The following is a 19,025-nucleotide window of genomic DNA, read 5'->3' as shown; positions in this document are numbered from 1 at the left end:
GTCTCCCCAGATAACCTCTCTGCAACCAAGTGCTTTAGTAAAATAATATCTGCACCACCCTCAAGAAGCTGCCTTTGGATCACTCTGCTTTAGGGGTTAACTTGCCCTTTCTTTTCCTCACAGACCTTTTCCAAAGCAAAGGAGCAATCTCTGTGCTGGAGCAGTACAACTTGACTACCAATGCTAGTACTTTAATTCCATGCCCTGGGAAAATTGCTTTGGATGCCAATACTCTTATGTAGAATAAATTTCTATAGCCTGCACACATGGTACTATACATGTACATGTATTAATGGCACAGTAAGTCATACACATTTTCCTACATTAAAAGACAGGTTTAAAGGAAAAAAACAATCACTTTTAGATTAGCAGCTGTATTAGCAGCTGTCAGAAATGTTACTCTTGGCTCCAATCAATTTAGGCATTATACACTTTATTAGTAACATATAATGGTAAGGAATGATGCCATCCACATATACACATACATACAGTATTGCAATCAGAGGATATTCATTAAGAACTTTTAATTTTCTCTTGAAATAAAGAACTGGACACTAACAAAACCAAAATATTACAGCAAAAAATATTTGTTATTTTCAATTGAGTAGAACAATGACATGAGCAGTAAACAACAGGGGTCTTACACAGAAATACATTTCTCTTAGGATTTTTTTTTGCTTAATTCATTCTAGTTCCTGCATTAATGTCACTTCTCGCTCTTCACAGACTTCAGACCGAATGGTAGGGCTGGGGCAATCACATATTATTGTGTACAATGACAGCTTGTGCTCCATTAAACATTAATAGCCTGTAACACTTGAGAAGGAGGTACATACATGTGCTGAAAGACAACTGTAAAGGTCACACACTCCCATTCACACAGGAAAACTAGTGAGTTCACAAAATGGAAAACGATAAATGTTTACAGCTCAACCCAATTTCACTTGGTTGTACATGCACAAGGTAGTCCAAATATTTCTCAGAAAAACATTTTTTCATTAGGCAACCTGGGCTGGCAGCTCTAATTACACGCTCCACTGATTGTCTCTGAAACAACAGATTGCCTTGAACAAAAGAGATGACCAAGAGGCTGAAGTTAGAAAAGTCCTATTAATCATATGAAATGATTCACATGTATTCTTGCTACTTCTCCCCTTGTACTTTCTTCCTTGTAAAACATTGGAATTTAGCAACAGAAAGAGATGTTACTAACAACATACTAACAACCCATCTAAAAATACTTGTTCTGAGGGACTTACCTACCAGCAATTCCAGACTATGCCCTACAGGTCTGAGTTTTTACACCCAGCCACTAGAAAAGAGGGGTTTAAGGCCATGGTAAGAATCCTAAATAAAAATGTGTCAATATTCTCTGAGTCTCTTCCACTGAAATTACCAGAAGTCTAATGTGGCTGGGAAGAAACACAAAGATAAGAACTAATTTTTAGGCTAATCTCTGAATTTTGTAGCTGAAAGTTATCAATTGCACAACCTGCTGAGCTCCTGGGAGCTTAGGGGCAGTCCCCTTGTTTTTGCTACCCACTTTTGTGTGTTCTCTTGCATCCTCAAGAGCTCACCTGAAGCACTTGGAAAAAAAGCAACTTGAAAAGCAAAAGCTGATGCATGGGATTGGGATGCCTCTCTTCATTTGGTTTCTTGCAGCATCTGCTCCCTAATTGATGTGCAGTCCCATTCATGATACAAATACTTTTTTAAAGAAGTTAGGGTTTTTAGCCCCCAGCTGTACTCTTGCTGGGGGGCTGAGCCAGGATCTCAAGGCTAAGAGTCAGAAACCCTATTTCCAGTTCCAGATGCATGTGGGATTTCCAGGCTAAGAAGGTTGCATGGAGAACTCACCAGTATCTGAAGAGGAACCTTCCATTATCTGAAGAGGGACTACAGGGAAGCGGGAGGGACTCTTTCTCAGGAATTGTAGTGACAGGACAAGAGGGTACAAAATGGGCACAAACCAAAAGAGAGGAAATTTAATTTAGATATCAGGAATAAATTTTTCACTGTGAGGATGGTAAGACACTGGAGCAGGTTGCCCAGGCAGGCTGTGGATACCCCATCCCTGTAAGTGCTCAGGGCCAGGCTGGATAGAGCCTCGAGCAACCTGGTCTAGTGGGAGATGTCCCTGCACATGGTAGGTGGGTTGGGACCAGATGGTCTTTAAGGTCCCTTCCAACCTCTTAACAGTCTATGATTCTATGTTTGACTGAGTGGATGCTGTCTGCTAAAACCCAAAAGTTAAAAGCAAAAACCACAAAGCTTCAACTACTCCAAATTTATTTCTGCCATGAGCTAGAACCTCAGTTTCTTGACAGATGATAAGGCTATCACATAAAAAATACTGATTTGTTCTTTATTTGCTCATTATTCTTCTGCTGAGCCTTTCATTTAAATACTTTATCATTGCCTGAAAATAGCTTGCAGGTTTCCAACTTTCAAGCTCCTTTTAGAATGGGAATATTAAATCCAGGATATAATTAAGCCTTCATTATTAGGAATATTTTCTTTTCAGGGACCCAGCAGGGTTTCCAACAAGCCAAAATCTTGTTTCAACCTTTTCAGAAGGTAGCCAAGAAATTTGGCAGAAGATAAAAAACACAAGGAGCCATATTTTTTCAATAATCAGCTGAACATAACTAAAGAAACTGGAAACTAGTAGTGAAGAAAGGGACTGAAAAATAAATTTTAAGAAAGAAAGAAAAATACTCAATCTTTAATTTTGAACAGTGTGTACTGAACAGGTCAGCAAATACCCTGAACACTGACAAAGACTTTCTACTGGACATTCAAAAACAATTCCCCCAAACTACAAAATTTTATCTTGTTAAGATTTTGCAACACCAGAAGTCAAAGCAACCATGGGGCATGAACATAAATATTTTCTATATCTTGCTGAAATATATATATTTCAGCACGTTATTATCACTTTTCAAAGGGGAAAAGCCACCCACACATGTCACAAGGCAGAAACTTTCACTTTTCTCACTAAGACTGAAAATGTGTCCATCCCTTGAGGGGACAGCTTCCATGTCAAGGACTGGCATAATGAAAGCATCTCTACTTTCACTCCTATACCCTTGCCTGCCATTTAAATAGCCAGGAGTTACTTTCCCTATACTCAGCTACTTCAGCCGTGGACTCTTTGAGAGCTCACCTCTCCAGAAGCAGCAAGGCCTGGCCATTTATTTTCTCCCTAGCACTGGACCTGGCAAAAGACATGAACCCTCTTTGGCAAGGCAAGTGTTCCAAGCCTGCTTAGTTTATTCTGACAGTTCTTCCCCTGCCTAAAGCATTAATCATACAAAATGTTTAAATCAAGATCATAGCAGTTAGAGGCTAAGCTTAGAAAGATAAGGTTTCAGGGCCCTTTTTATACAAAAGGATTTTCCTGAGTCTACAGCAAAACAAGACCAAAAAAAAGCTTTTAATGATATTTATTGTACCTAGAGACTATCTTGGAGTTTGTTGTTCTTTACCTCAGCCATCCACCAAGCCCCAGGCAGCTGCTTGCTTGCTCCCTTCCCTACCAATGGGATTGAGGATGGAATCAGAAGGGTCAAAGTTGGAAAACTCATGTCTTTATCTCAGATAAAAGCTTAATAGGGAAAGCAGAAGCCATACACACACAAGCAAAGAAAAACAAGGAATTAATTCAATGCTTCCCATGAGAAGGCAGGTGCTCAGCCATCCCCATCAAGTGCAATGGCTACTTGGGAAGAAAACACCATTGCTCCAAATATCCCTCCCTTCCTCCTTCTGCCCCCACTGTATACCCTGAACATGGTCTGGAATATGCCTCTGGTCAGTGGGGTCCCCTGTCCTGGCTGTGTCTCCTCCCAGCCTCCTCACCTTTTCTGAGATATGAAAAGCAGGAAAGGCCTTGGCTCTTTGTAAGCCCTGCTCAGCAATGACAAAAACATCTCAGTATTATCAACCCCATGTTCAGCACAAATCCAAAACACAGCCCCATGCCAGCCACTGTGAAGAAAATTAACTAGCCCAGCTGAAACCAGCACAGAGTTAAATAATTCCCCCTCCCAAGCTGTAACAATCTGGGGAAAACTTCGAGTGGCATTCCACCTTCTGGATGGCATTGCATCTGTGGGAACTCAAAGACACAGCATCATTGATGGCACTGAACCTGCATGCTCAGTTTGCTGAGCTAAAAATTAAATGTTTGTAAACAGTCCACTGATCCAGGTCTGACTTTCCCAGCAACAGTATTACTGTAGTGCTGCCAGTTCTGTGGGTGTGTAGATAGAGCACAAGGTAAAGGAGAAAATTTTCAAAAGCACTGCAGTGAGAAACCTCCATCCCAAATACAAATAAATGAGGTAACAAAAAGTCACTGTTAATAAAGTCTGGTCATTTTGCAGCTAAGATGGTATAAAGAAAATATTTGATCAGAGAAAGGGAAACTATCACTATTTTCCTTTCAGTCATCCTTACAGCTTTTAACAAACTGCAAAAGACATGATTGAAGTTACACAAGCACAGGAATTTCACATGCGACAAGTGATACAATTCATAAAAAGGACAGAACACATTTTCTGATACTCCACAAATATTCAGAGGTTTAACACACAAAATGGAACTTCTTCAGCAGCACTGATTAAACTCAAGATGAGGCAGGGATCTTCTTTACAAAGTAAAGGCACTGGCTCTTTGTAAACACATACTCTGCTCTCTTTAACTGAGAAAGCACTCAAAATATTCCATAGAGGAAATTTGTGTGGTAGTGTTCCACTGCTTATAAATATTTCACACCAGAGATATCAAAGGCCTTTGTCCTCCTTGTTAATGTATTTAATAAGAAATGTTTTTTCTCCAGTTTATCTATCAAGAAACTTTTTAAATCTCCCCAGAAATGCTACAATGAAGCTATAGCAAGAACAGTGTTCTCTCTTGTCTGCCTTCTGACGCCTATAAAGACGTTTCAAGGCAAAAGAAATGTCAGATGCCAGTATGAAACACACACATCATCTCTTGTTTTCAGTATTGTGCTATCACTTTCCCAGAAGGAATTGTTGGCTTGTATTCAAATACAGATACATTTAAAATAAAAAATTAACTTGTGAGCATCCTCCTGCTGTGCATCTCCCTCCTCTTTGACTTTTCAAATGCACCAGCAAGACTGAACAAGAAAAGAAGATTAACTGTTTCTGATCACGACAACAGTAGTTCAAGATTCCTGATTTTTTTCAAGTATGCATCCTGAATGCACATCTCCCTACTGTGGACAGCATTCACACCGTTCTTTCCTAATGAAACTGCAAAACTTGAAAATGTTAAAATAAATATTCCATACTAAGGTGAATTGTTTGTATCTTGGGCAAAATAACAGAGCATCTTCATAGCTTCCAACACACAACTACCACCAATATCAACAAGCACATTTTACTACTCGTACACACAAATCCAGTGATTACACTAGCTCATATTGTTCTGTATCTAACCAAACTTGTGCGTTTCTAAGTCACCTTCCTCCAGCTTTATAAAGCTGACTGACTTTTTAATGCAGCGCGTTCAGGTTCTACAGGACTGTCAACTGGTACCTGAAGAGAGAGAGAAAAAAATAAAAACACAACAGGAATTAAGCTGTTATTCAACAGGATTATTCTCAAACTCAGTATTCTTAGGTAAGTGTTAGGTTAGACTCCAACAGTATACGTAGTTCATTAGACCAATTAAGCAATTATATAAAACCATATTTTTTCCTTCTTTTTATAATAAGAGACCAAACATAGAATTTAGTTTCTTAGTATAACTCTAAAGTATATATTTAACTGCATATTTATATTTCACACATGAAGATTAACTTCCCATTTTTTTCTCTGTTACATTTAACCACAGTAGAATCTTGACCAAGGTTCAGTATCAAAGGGATATTGAACATTATTAACACAGGCAGGTCTCAATCATGCATGGCATCATCAGGGCAAGGACTGCAGGCTTTTCTTCCATCCTGGCTAATATGAGTGAAGCTGTGTGTCACTCTAGGCTAATTAACGAGGTGATAAGGGAGAGGAGATGAGTCATGCACAGCCCTGGGAGAGCCCCTAGCCGGCTGGGAAACCCACAGGATGTCACACAGAGCACACGCAGCTGCACAGGTTTCAGGTTCCAGTTAGCTCAGACAGCACCAGGCAGAGGTTCAGAAACCAGGCAGCTCCTGAACCTCACACAGGCACTAACGGTGTGCAGTTAGTCACGGGTGATCAAAAGCTGCTGGACATGCAAGACACCCACACAGAAAGAAGCATGGCCGAGGATCTTGCAATGTCTGACTCCAAAAAGCTGTCTCATATTTTGATCCAGACAATCAAAAACCCACAGCACTGAAAAAATTTTTAACTGAGAGCTTTATTTCTACTAGTGACTGGAGTAGTTTGGAAAAGCTGCTGAAACGTGGAACCTTGTGATCATCAGGAAATGCTATGCTCACTCTTCATTTAAATTGAGAGTGTCAGAAGAACAAATCCAGCTCTTTATGCAGCACTGTACAGAAACTCCAGCACAGCTCCTGTTTATTGGACACTGACTTCATCTGAAGGGACTGCAAGTATTTTAAATAAAATACACAGTCTACAGGATGGCCTCAGAACCCAAGGAACAAAAAGGCTTCACAATTTACAGTGCTACCCTGCTATTATGAAAAAGTAATAAATAATAAAAGCAATAAAATAATATTATTAGCAATAAAATAATAAATTTAAATTTAAAATTCAAATATTTAAAAATTCAGAAATTAAAAATCTGAGAGCATTTTTTTCAGGTTTTTTTATGGGAGTTAAGGAGAAAAACAGGTATGTGAGGGCAGCATCTCATGTGGCTCTGTTGTTCAAAATCAGCATGGAATCAATCGTAAGATTTTGTGAATTACTCTTTTGCAACTGATATTGTTATGCCAGTAGAAGCCAAGCACTCAAGTAGGTAATACAATCATGGTAAAAGAGTCACCACTTACAGCTTTAACGTCCAAGTTCATAATCCCTGAATTCACATTGTGCCTTCGTAAATCTGATTTTATTAAGGCTGAAGAAGAAGGAAAAAGGAAAGCTGGTTCACACCTTTGCAGTCACATGCACTTCAAGGGAGATGTTTGCACCGTGCAAGCACACAGAAGCTGCTTTCAGCACATTTTCAAAATACCCGTATTCGCTCTTTGCAATTTGAACTCACTGAATTTGAACTTGCTCCTCACAAAGCACACAAAGCAGTAAATGACAATAAAGTCTTTTAAGGCACAAGAACTTAAAGAAACGCTCGACAGTTTCAGCACTTTTGGCACGTTTGTGAGTCAACATGTGTAAACAGTGGCACAGTTCCAGAGTGCATCAGCAATTTCCTGCATTTGGAAAAGTACAAACTCCCTCCATTTGGGCATTTTTTTCCATTTCTCACCCCACTCTGGAGATGGACATCTGTCTCAAATTCAAGACATGTCTCAAGAAATGGGGTCAGATGGCTGTCCATATATTAGCAGTACCATCTTAAAAGCATCTACATTTTCACATTAAAGAGAAACCATCACTTGCACTTATAATTACCTGTTAAGATAATGCCCACAAAAATCCAAGCACAAAGAAAGATGTTTCCTGCACGAGGACTGTAGTCTGTTGTAAGCTTTCCTTGAACAAGTGTAAAGACAATTCCAAATATCTATAAACAAACAAATAACTTCATCAGGATCACACACAAAAGAGCCATCATTCTACCTTTAAAAGTTCCAGGTCACATCTTAGAGAAATCAAATTTTTAAAAGAACAGGACCATAGCAACAAAACAGAGACTTAGCTAAGTCTAAGAAAGCCTTCCTAGACTCGAGCATAGTGGCCTTCGTGAACATTACTTCACTTGAAGAAATAAAATGCTGTAACCTGTGCTGATGCATTAAGGAGACCCGAGGAAGTGCCTTCAGACTCTGGATATGTAATTTCCACAGCAAATTCAAACCCAAGTGGAAGATAGCCAGTCATGAAGAATCTGTTGGAGAGGACAGTAAGAGGATGATAGGTATGGCCTTCATCTGTTACTACAGCTAAGAAAACCTAACATACACACAGGGTATTAGGAATTAGCTGGTATTCTGAACTGTCATGTGTTCACGACTCAACATAATTCAGTAATTCCAAATAATAGTGACTGCTTCACTCCCTCAACATGACCCAAGAATTTTAGCCACACATCTTTCTCTTTAGGCCAAAGCTGTTAAAACATCTTTGTCCTGTTTCCCGAAACCACCTTTTCTAACGAGTCCACAAGCCGCTCCATACTTGAAGCCAATTACTTTCAAATGAAAGGCATACACAAACATCATCATTTGATCAGCCCACATATCCCTGCTGAAGGACAAAAAGAGACCATGAATAGGGAGTGAAGCTGTACACTGGAACACCTGCTGGAAGCTGCTATGGAAGGAGCTGAGGGGGCCGATGAATGATGGCAAGACAAGGGGCTTAATGCAGCTGAGGTTGGTTGATTGGTTTTTAAACTGAAATTCTCAAGACATTTCTGGTTTTATCTTGCCTTCTTGTCTTGGGTTATGTAACCCAAAAAAAAGTGTATTTTATTTCATCTGTAGAGAGCAGTTGGGAGATGTTTTCTTTTTTTGTTGGGTTTTTTTTTTCTTTATCTCTTGTAACTCCGGGGTGGGGGGGGGGGGGGAAGGGGAGGGCAGATGCCTTCTGATAATAAACCAGATGTTAAAACCAGGTGGGGCAGTGTTTCTGATCTCTTTCATCAACTTTGTCCACCCTCCGGGGGATATCTTCTGTTAATGGGCCATTAAGGCTCACCAATGACATAACACATTACACCATCCCATTGTGAGATGCTCCACCCAGTGAGGAGGAGCCAACCATTCCTACTCAGATAAAATGGAGACACAGGGACCCCAGGGATCCTCTTTTCCAGTGGATTCTCAGAGGAAGACTGGACTCATCTCACCGCCACTGAACCTGTTTACAGGATCATCTATACTCCAACAGAACCACATCTGTCACTCCAGGAGGACTTATTTGGACTGCTTCCAACATCCTGGCCAACAGGGTGTCAGGTTGTACTCCTGACTCCGTCAGGGTTTTCTAGGACTTTTGTTTGTTTGCTTGCTTGTTTTTTTTTCTATTACTGTATTTGCATTTTTAATATTCCTAATAAAGAACTGTTACTCCTATTCCCAGATTTTTGCCTGGAAGCTCCTAATTGCAAAATTATAATAATCTTGAAGGAGGGGTTTTTACATTCTCCACTCCAAGGGAAACTCCAGTTTTTCCTGATAGATACCTGTCTTTCCAAACCAAGACACTTCTGTGTCTGAATACAGCAACACTCCCTGAGTCGGGTATCTATGAGCACAGCAAACAAAGCAATCAGCTTGTTGTTTGGGCTATCAAAGTATAGGTGAATGAAAATGCAGAGAAGCCAGACTTCCTAGATCTGCTCAGTTAAACTCTAATCACCTACACACTGGTCAAGAGAAAGCTTCAACTTCAGTGCAGACAGTTTTTTGAATTGGAACCAAGCAAGCTGACCACATAGAGACCTCTCTTAGGTCCATAAAAATGGTAAATGAAATTTACTGAAAAGTGAGTTACTTTAGATTTATTCTGATGCAACAGAAGGTGAAACCCTATCTGCACTGTGAGCTAAAGGCATAGGCTGAGATCATGGTGACAGAACACACAGTAGAATTATCTAGGTAAAACATTCAAATGTGTTTCAGAACAGAACTGCAATAAGTCTTGCAGTGCTCTTTAATTGCTCACCCAAGCACTCCTCCAGTCACGAACACTACTATAAGGTATCCGAGGTCTAGGGTGAAGGTAAATACCAGCAACCCAATGAAAGAGAGAATGTAAACAATCAAAGTAGTTTGCCTGCAACCCAACAACAACAACAACAAAATTAACATTGTTAATGAAAGGCCATAGCACATTGCTGAAGCATGAAAGGATAACATGAACATTACATAAGACATTCTAAAGCTATAAAATTTGCTTCATGTAATTCTGCCTCAAACTTAGCATGCAGCAAGCACATATCCCTTCCTGAACTCTTCATTGTCTTGGTCATCTGGCTGCTTCACTCAAGGCTAAGGACATTAACTCAGACTTTGAAAGAATGGACAATCACAGCACATACTAATACCTTCAGGATATTTTAGTTCTCTGCTGTGTTGGACCTCTTGGCCATTCTGCAGTGCTGCCCATTACACAATACATCAACAAAGGAGCAGCTGAGTCCAACACTACCAGCAATAAAAGTCAGCCTACCAAGAGGCAAGTCAAACAAATCTCATTACAGTGTTCTATTTATTTTGAATTTGGAAGAAGGAGTGTCTTCCAGATTCTTAAAGCACATATTTATAAGCCAAAACACATGCAGAAACAAAGCCAATCTACAACATTAACATCCATGAGGCTTGTAGAGGCACATAATGTAGTGAGTCACAGGGCAGAATTACTCCATCACAAACAGTGCTACAGGGCAGTGCTCGCCCCTGGGGGCACCACACCATGGATGATGGACCCAGGAGCTCCTACCCCAGAACAGAGCTCTGCTCCATGGTCATCTCCTGAATTAAAGCAAACATTACACTTACTAACAGGATCAGGAGTAGCATAAAAAATTCAGAATCCATCAACTGGCCATTTTACAAAATTATGCAGGGTAGGCTTTGAGACTTTATGCTTTCCTAGGAGAAGAAACCCACTGGGCCACCTGGCCACTGTTTGTAGGACCTACAGTGCTTTCCTTGTTAGCTTTATACTCCCAAAGAGACAGGACTAGATGACAAATCCCTTCCATCTTTGCATTGTTCTCCCTAATTTTAATTTCTTTTGGCCAATAGCCAGTAAGAGTCTCAAGCTTTTGCTGTAGTATCAGAAACTCGTCTCCATCAAGGCCACTGAAAGATCAGGGACAAACTGCATTTCATCAGCAGTTAATTTCAGCCCTTAGGCTGGAGTATTTTCCTAATGCAATTGCACCACTCTCCTACCCCTAGCCCCACACATGCCTACCCACACTTACTTGTATGTTTTAGTGTAATCCAGCCACAAACCACAAATAATCGAACCCACCATTCCTGCCACCACCAGTGTCAAGCCAATTCTCCCAGCGTTCACTTCTTCTCCCTTTCAACAAATATTTATATGGTGCTCATTAATAACTTGCTTCCACTCAGAGTCAAGTTCAGACCTCTTGGCAGTCATAAGTGCAAACATTCCTATGACTCCCAGAGCCGTATGGTACAAGAAACTGTACAGAGGTATAAAAGAAACCAAATGTCTGAGCACACATAGCACCTAAAAAATAAATATCACCTCTGCAAATGTACAGTGAAAAAGAGAAAGATAAGATCCAAGAAACTTACCTCATAGTGAGTTACTATCATCTGGTTCAATAACGTGGAGACAGAATAAAATGCCCCAGTCATAATACCTGCAGTACCAACAAAAAAGCTTCAGTCATTCCAGGTGCAGCCACGCAGATTTGTTACCCCTAAGAACTCATCTTCTGACAAAACCTTCTATGTACCAGGTAAAATCTCTTCACTGGACCTACAAGCAGTATTTTGAATCCTTACAGATTTGCCAGCACTGGCACCTGAGTAAATAAAAGTTTGACCCTCCCTTCCCCATAAAAAAAACCCCCACAATTAAAATTCTGAGTGCTTCTGGTCCTTTCTGCCAGATTATAAGCAGATAGCACCACTTACCATAACTGATTAGCAAAAGTATAAATGGGATATTTTTGAACAGGTTAATAATGGACTGCTTGTAGGAGTAATCCTCTGGAGGTTTAGTCTGCAGGACTGCTTGAGAGTGACTGGGGGGGTATTTGGGCTTTTCTTCAAACACTGAGAAAAAAGAAAAATGAACAATTTTTGATTAATATCTACTAAATCAATATGCTTTTTTTTCGCTTTTTTTAAGTCTTTCAGCATGATGAATTTCATCAGATTGACTTTTGAAAATTTCATCAGATTGACTTGAAAATTTCTAGATTTTCTCATGGAGGAACTAAATCACATCCACAAAGGATGTGTTATTTGGTCAGATCTGATTGCTACCAAAAACATGGTCAAAGACAAACTTCATCTGCAATATATCAAGACCTTTGTATATAAATTGTAAGAAAAACAGAGCGAATTCGCTTTATATCATAAGTCCTTGTGGCAAAGAAACTAAAAGTGCTAAATATTCTGAAAGAAATCACCTCATGTGAAGCACAACCTAGAATGAAATGGTTGCTGCTTAACCCTGGCACAACATGTAAGTGAACACAAACTGGAAAAATTGTAACCTCAACTACTTTGAGCAGTCAGCTGCTTTAAGAGAGACATTGTAAACACTCGCCATGGCCAGCATGTAAATGCCAGTAATTTAAACACTTACCAACTCCTGTTAGGAAGAACAGAAGTGTGGACACTATTGCTGTTCCATAGAACATGATGCCAATGTTATGTGCCATGAGATCAATATCGTTCGGTGTATTTGGGACCAAAACAGGTGGCAACAAAAAACCAATTGCAGTACCAAGCTGTAAAGCAAGAAAACAAAACAAAAATCATCCCCCTCTGAACACAGAAATTAACAGGAGTAAAAAGTCTTATCATGTAGAATTCAGACTTGTTATCATAATAAGCAGTAATAAAACTTCAGTATCACACTTTTGAGCCACTGTTCTTGATGTTGTTTTACAACCAGACCTTCCATAAGTCAGATTTTAACCTTTTCATTTCTCAATTGAACTACAATACCACACTCAGTGTATATATTTACACCACATATAGTACTTATACAAGAATCTTTGCACTTATACAAGAATCATACACAGGAAAGTGATAGTACCGAGCATGAACCTAAATTTGTATCAGTCATCCTGCAACTGAAGGGCTGGAGATGACACAAGATTCCAGCTACTCTTGTAGAAATGTTCTTCATTTGATGTCACGCTTCTGCCACTACAGTAGCAAAGCCTGACTGCAAGGTTTACTGCAGAACAGACAGAGCAGAGAAAAGCAAGAGAAAAGGAATATCTTTTTCTTTTTATCCTTTTAAGACCAAACCTAACCGTTATTGGTATGGAAATAAGTAAAAATCACAAAATGAAATAGCAGTGGGTTTGCATGTGGAGTACATTCCAACATAACAACTGATTTCACATTTAAGAGACATAAAATAGGGACTGAAATTTTGGGTATATACATAAAGCATTTTAAAACATGAAGGAACAAGTCCTGGACTATTCTCCATTTTTTCTCTTCTGCTCCCCCAAAATTAAATGGCATTTTAAAGCGTTGGAACATTTATCTTAGGTAAAATCAAATTTAAAAAGAGCACCGAAGACTGTCAGAGTAGCAAGTCCAACAATCAGAAAGCATGCACATTAGAGGTGTGCCACTGTGCTTACAAAGCACCCTTTGTGCATAACCTGATGAGGGTTTTGCTACCTTTTATTCCCCCAGGCCATCAGATTGACACAGTATCCAGTAGCCACAGAAGAATTTGTCTCCTTTTGTCCTCCCGCTCCAGTATATGAACCCTACAAACATAAACTGTCACAGTTACTTTTTTTCTTCAGGTATTTTTTTCCCTCTCCAATAGGAGCCAATACCGTACCCACTACGTTCCAACACAGTCGAGTTTCCATTATCCATCGTTTACATCTGCAGAGGCTAAGGCCAGAAGGAAGTGTTCCAATGAGTTTGGTGTAACTCATTTAAGATGCTAAACACTTGTGGAGATGTGGCACTCCTAACAACCCTTGACAGGCACATCGCTGCATTCCCGGTGATTTGTGCTCCAGCTGCAAAGGATGAGCATCTCAAAGAGATGAGATCTAATTTTTGATAACTGCTCTGTTCCTGCCCTGCCTGCAGTCCAGCCGTGTTTGCTGTAGCTCTGAAGTTACACACAGCATCTGATAAGCGATGGGATGACCAACAGCTGAGTGGGTTATAGCAACCTGCTCTGTTACAGAGTTCACCTTGTGCAATTATCCAGTACAGTGAGCCCCGACGGGAACGTGTGTGCAGGACGGAACTGCAACGGGATACACACACAACATTACTCCTAACTTCCAAGTGCCAACTCCTCATCTCACTACCCTTTCAATTTAGCTTTTGAGAGTTTTTAGGGTTTTTTAAAGGAAGCAAAACCTGAGAATAGAGAAATTCTGTTGTTCTATTGACAGAGTACCAGCAAGCACTTCAGCAGGCACACTGAGACCAGCCCTAGCTTCTGGAGAGGAATACACTCCAGAAATAACCACGGCTTATTTTGTTCTCATGCTGATCCTGTTTCCCTTGTCCATCTTTCTCGTGGTTCCCATCTACACAATCCCTGCTCTCCTCCTGCTCCTGTCCTGCACCACTTCAACCCCACATCACAGCATCCAAGTGAAGCATCAGTTTCAGGCTGCAAGCTGGACACTTGACACTCTACTGCAGAACCAAAAACCCAGTGACTCCTTGCTACTGGGGAGACTGGGGCATGTCAGGAAGAGTGGAAATTTAGCTGTCAAAGAAACCTTTAACCTGCTACCAGGAAGCAGATCCAAAATTTTTGCTTCACTGCCGAAACCACCAACAATTTCTGAAATCTTCAGTCCAAAAGCGACACTTGACTTGCCCACTGGAAAACTTTGACTCAAAAGAAAAAAGTTTTGGAAAAACTGTGAACAGCCAGGTGTCAGCTCATGAGGAATCAGCTAGGTTACCACCCTAACTGTAAGTATGTGACATTAATGTCACTGCTGTCATAATCCGAAGTGCACAAGCATGAAGTCATTAGACAAACATTATAAAAAAAAATCCCCCATTACCTTAACCAAGCTCTACCTACGACCTCAGCCTGCACCAGTGATGCTGATTTGAATCTTAGCATTTTTTTGCCACAGGAGAAAAAAAGGGGGGGGAAAAAGAGAAAAAAATAAGAAGCTGGGACAGTGGCAATAGGAGGAAAAAGTATCATACCTGCACCTGTGCTTTGAGATGCACCTGTTCCAGCTCTCTGAAACTGGCCAGGACCAGGGAGCTTGAGGGAATCTGTGACTCAGTTATCAGCTCCCAACAGTGATGTTGGAACTACCACAGCTTTACACAAAACTTCACGAGTCACCAGGGTACTGACTACTGGCACCTGGCAATTAGTCTGAAAAGCAGAAACCAGTCCATGTCGTCGCTGGGGCTCTTCATGAAAGTTCACGTAGTTCACAGCCCTCCAGCCGGGGGTGGATTCAGCCGAATGAATCCAAATGCCAAAATGCAAGAGAAGGAGGAAGTGGAGCGGGGCCGCTTCTGAAAGGCTCTCGGCTGATGCACCGCCGGCAGCAGATGGCAGCGTGCGAGCTGCCACACGCTGCCCCCCGGCCCGGCTCCGGCACGGCCGGGCAGCGCGGCCGCAGCATCACCTTGCGCTCGGCCCCGCTTCCTCACCTGTCCGCTCTCCCAACGCCGCACCCTGGAGAAAAGCCTTTCCCCACTTAAGCGCCTTGTTTTTAACTCGATGCCGGACTCGAAGGAAGCCCACCTCTCCGAAGCCCCCCTCGCTCCCCTGCGGCCCTACCTGGTTGCCCAGCACGGCCACGGCGCAGGCGGTGGACACCTCGGTGGGGCCGAACCAGACGGAGGCGATGCGGGAGGGCAGCCCCAGGATGAAGACCTGGGCGACGGCGCAGACGGCCTGCGCGGCCAGCGTGAGCGGGTAGCGCCCGGGGGCCAGGCTGCCGCACTTGAGCCAGGCGCCCAGCGCGTTGAGCCCCGCGCCCAGCAGCGCCGTGAGGCGCAGCCCGCGGGCGTCCAGCAGCCATGTGGCGGGCAGGATCAGCGGCACGTAGGCCACCATGTACACCATGGACAGCCAGTCGATCTGCGGGAACGTGACGCCGTAGAAGCCGGCGAAGACGTTGCTGAGGATGCTGTACTGGATCCACTGGAAGGCGTTCACCAGCGAGTAGCAGCTGAAAACAGCCAGCACCGCCAGCCGCCGCCGCGACAGCCGCGTCTCCGGCCGCCCGCCGCCCGCCGCCAGCATCGCCTGGGCCGCCCGCTCCCCGCCGCCCGCCGCCGCCTCCTCCTTGCCGGGCAGGAAGCCATTGCAGCGCTGCAGCGGGGCCGCGGCCGCCGGCATCTCCCCGCTCTCGCCCTCCGCCTCCTCCTCGCCGCCGTCCTCCACCATCTCGGCCGTCTCCCCACCCAGCTTCCCCGGCGGCGGCGGCGGGCGCAGCCCGGCTCTGCCTGCCAAGGTCACCTGGCTGTGGCTCCGCTCGCCGCCGCCCCGCCCCGGGGCCGGGCCCGGCAGCCGCGCCCGGCGGGCGGAGCGGGAGGCGGCCCCGGGAGCGGGCCCGGCCCGGCCCCGCGGGGCTGCGCTGGAGCGGCCGCCGTGGCCGCGGTGAGCCGGGAGTGCAGCCCGTGCTGCTGAGAAGGGGTTGGGAGTGTATGCGTGTGGATGTACACAGAGATAGAGATGGTTGTTTTGTTTGCACCTCTGCTCCTGTTTTCTTTGTCCGTCTTTCTCGAGGTTCCTTATCTGCACAGTCACTGCACTCCTGCTCCTGTCCTGCTCCACCTCAGTCCCCACATCCCAACATCTGAGTGATACAAGTGCACACACATACACACGCATAGAGACTCACACTTCTTTAAGTCGTTTAAAATGGGCTTACAAAGGCTGTGTGACTTGGTGGCTGCACGAGAACGGCAGGGCGATGGTAACGATGTAAATAAATCCCCACAACATCTCCAAGGAAGGAGCAGCATCACGTCCTTCCTGTAACTATTTTAGCAGCCAGTGTGTCCAGCCCAGGTAAGGCTGGTGGCACAGATTGATGCCGTGTGGCTCATCCCTCACCCCTCTTCTGGGCACAGGGCAGGGCACCTCAGCTGCTGCACCGTCTGTGCCAGGGGCGCATAGGCCACACCACTTTCAGCACATTCCAGGAAAATCCAGGGCCTCTGCCTGCCACAGTAGGATTTGTCTCCTTGTGGTGGTGATACAGAGAAATGTACTGAAGTGATAAGAGATGGATGGGCAGAGACAGAGGCCCAATTTGCAGCAGAGGGTGGCCAGTACAGTGCATTATCAGGGCGTGTGCATTCACCCCAATCCTTCATTGCCTCCAGAGCCGCAGGCAAAACATTCCTTGTTTCCGCTCAACCTCTGAAATTTGATTTGACACGTACCCCAGAAAATTGGCTGTCTGGCTCATGTGCAGAGGCGGGTGGACATCCCTCCAGTAAGCAATCTTCCCCCAAACCCTGCCTGGTTCGTGTCTGCACAGGAGCAGTGTCTGGCAGCCCCTGTCACAGCTTGTAATTCTGCTGCTGCAGGCAGTGTCCCCTAATAAAGAGACAGATTGTTCTCCAAAGAATAATAAGAAAACACAGAAATATTGAAGTTTGCTAATGATATTAATAGTATTTTACTGGTTTCTGTGGGAAATCACTTGGAATGTGTTCAGCAAGTAACACACTGCACATTGTTTGTGGCTATATCAAAGCCTAATCAGATCTGTCTGGGCTGTGGATACACTTAGCCACCAGTCTTAAGTACCCTCACTAATTAGGAGTTGGTATTTTACTCAAGACCAGTTGATCTATGTAAGCCACAGTTCCTGATCTTATTTACAGTATGGATAACAATATGGGCACATGCTTCAAACTATTAATTTGGCTATGTTTGCTGTCTCTGAACACTTAGCTGAGCAACAGTAGTGGTGGCTGTAGGCACCATGGAATTTTAGAGACTACTGCAAGTAGTCCTGAATTTGCAGGTAAGGGTTGTGTGCAAGAAATCTGCTCTTTGAAAATAAAGTTACCTAAGTCAGATCAGGCCCTTCTTGCCACTTTCATTCATGCCAAAAAAAGCGCCTGATTTATTTTTAGTTTTTCTCTGTAAGATCAGATGTTTGGTAAATTTCTCCCAGTTCCTCTGCCTGACTTGCTCTAAGTACTGTAGCAATGGAGCTTTTTTTAAAAACAGGACCTCAAGAGGAAGTATAGTGGGAAGTGAAACAAACATTACCAAAGCAACTGAACGGCTGGTTTTCACTTTAGGAACATCCACATTGCACGCTGGATGCTGAAAACACGGCTGGGACTCTCAGTGCCAGTGCTTGCAGCATGGCCCTTCACGATCTCTGGCACAGGCTGGGGGTTGCCCTTGGTGTCAGGGAATGGGCTGGGACGCCTTGGCTGGGTGGAATAGGTGTAGCATTAGCACCCTAAATTATCTTTGTTCTGTTGGAAGAAGATACAAACTCTGATCTACAGCTGACTTCATTTAACATTTTTTTCCCCTCAAATTTTGGACGATCTCAAAAGTCCATCCAAAGATAGCATTTACTCCTTAAAACAGAGGAAAATAGGCTTTGTTCTCCCATTCTTCCTTTCCTCAGTGTTGCACCCTCGCCTGCTTACAGCAGGCGGAGCAAATTCGTCCTGTGGTAGGAGTGGCAGGCACATCTCGAGTTTCCGCGCCGCCGTGCCCGCAGAGCATCATCCGTGTTCCCCACTGGCTCGGCACTGCCGGTGTCATGTGCTGCCTGCGCGCAAGCAGTAACGGGACACCAGGGAACTGTGGAGAGAAGGAGGGCAGGGAAGGGGGACGTGGATGCTGGCTAACCCCCAGAAAGGAGACTTTTTCCAGAGAGAAGCGAGTTTATTTACAACAGGTCAACACAGAGGCAAATCCTTCTTTGCTACACTGCACTGGTCCCAGTGAAATCAACCAGTTTGATTTTGATGAGGTACAACCATTCGCATCCTGGGGACATTTATCTCCAAAAGTACCTTCCTAAAAAAGAAAGGAAAAGGCAAAGCAAATTGACAACGTGAAGGCAAAGCTTTGATGTTTATTTCCTGCTGTGTTTCATAGGCTTCACGAGCATTACTTCTGATTTATAGCCATTTGTTTGCAAAGCAAGGCCAAGGACTAAGTTGCCCAGCAAGAGAAAGTTATCCCATGGAGAAACATCCATTGTAGCAGTTCGCTTAAAATGTGAGT

At 43.3% G+C, this 19,025-nt stretch overlaps 1 protein-coding gene across 2 annotated transcripts; it reads right to left on the bottom strand.

The window, feature by feature from the left end:
• Positions 1-412: 412 nt before the first annotated feature.
• On the bottom strand, positions 413-16,345 carry FLVCR1 (FLVCR choline and heme transporter 1). 2 transcript variants are annotated; one of them, XM_063391025.1, is made up of 10 exons: positions 15,588-16,277; positions 12,414-12,558; positions 11,735-11,875; positions 11,390-11,457; positions 11,047-11,150; positions 9,780-9,890; positions 7,893-7,998; positions 7,563-7,674; positions 6,980-7,047; positions 413-5,567 (listed from the first exon to the last, which is right to left on the bottom strand). In XM_063391025.1, the coding sequence occupies exons 1-10, from the start codon at positions 16,197-16,199 to the stop codon at positions 5,505-5,507; spliced, it is 1,530 nt and encodes a 509-aa protein (XP_063247095.1). In that variant the 5' UTR covers positions 16,200-16,277; the 3' UTR covers positions 413-5,504. The 2 variants fall into 2 exon arrangements, with proteins under 2 accessions (XP_063247095.1, XP_063247096.1); XM_063391026.1 differs by lacking the exon at positions 6,980-7,047 and having other exon boundaries at positions 15,588-16,345.
• Between the last annotated feature and the right edge of the window lie 2,680 nt (positions 16,346-19,025).

This window comes from Prinia subflava, chromosome 2, assembly GCF_021018805.1.
Source record: "Prinia subflava isolate CZ2003 ecotype Zambia chromosome 2, Cam_Psub_1.2, whole genome shotgun sequence".
NCBI classification, from domain to species: Eukaryota; Metazoa; Chordata; class Aves; order Passeriformes; family Cisticolidae; genus Prinia; species Prinia subflava.
The sequence above is the reverse complement of the archived record's forward strand: the minus strand, read 5'-3'. Positions and strand labels throughout refer to the sequence as shown.

Coding starts and splice junctions, on each gene's coding strand:
- FLVCR1 (XM_063391025.1), bottom strand. CDS start 16,199: ATGGTGGAGGACGGCGGCGAGGAGGAGGCGGAGGGCGAGAGCGGGGAG. Junction 12,559..15,587: donor TGGCCGTGCTGGGCAACCAG/GTAGGGCCGCAG, acceptor CTTGCTTTACAG/CTTGGTACTGCAATTGGTTT. Junction 11,151..11,389: donor TGATAGTAACTCACTATGAG/GTAAGTTTCTTG, acceptor ATTTGTTGAAAG/GGAGAAGAAGTGAACGCTGG.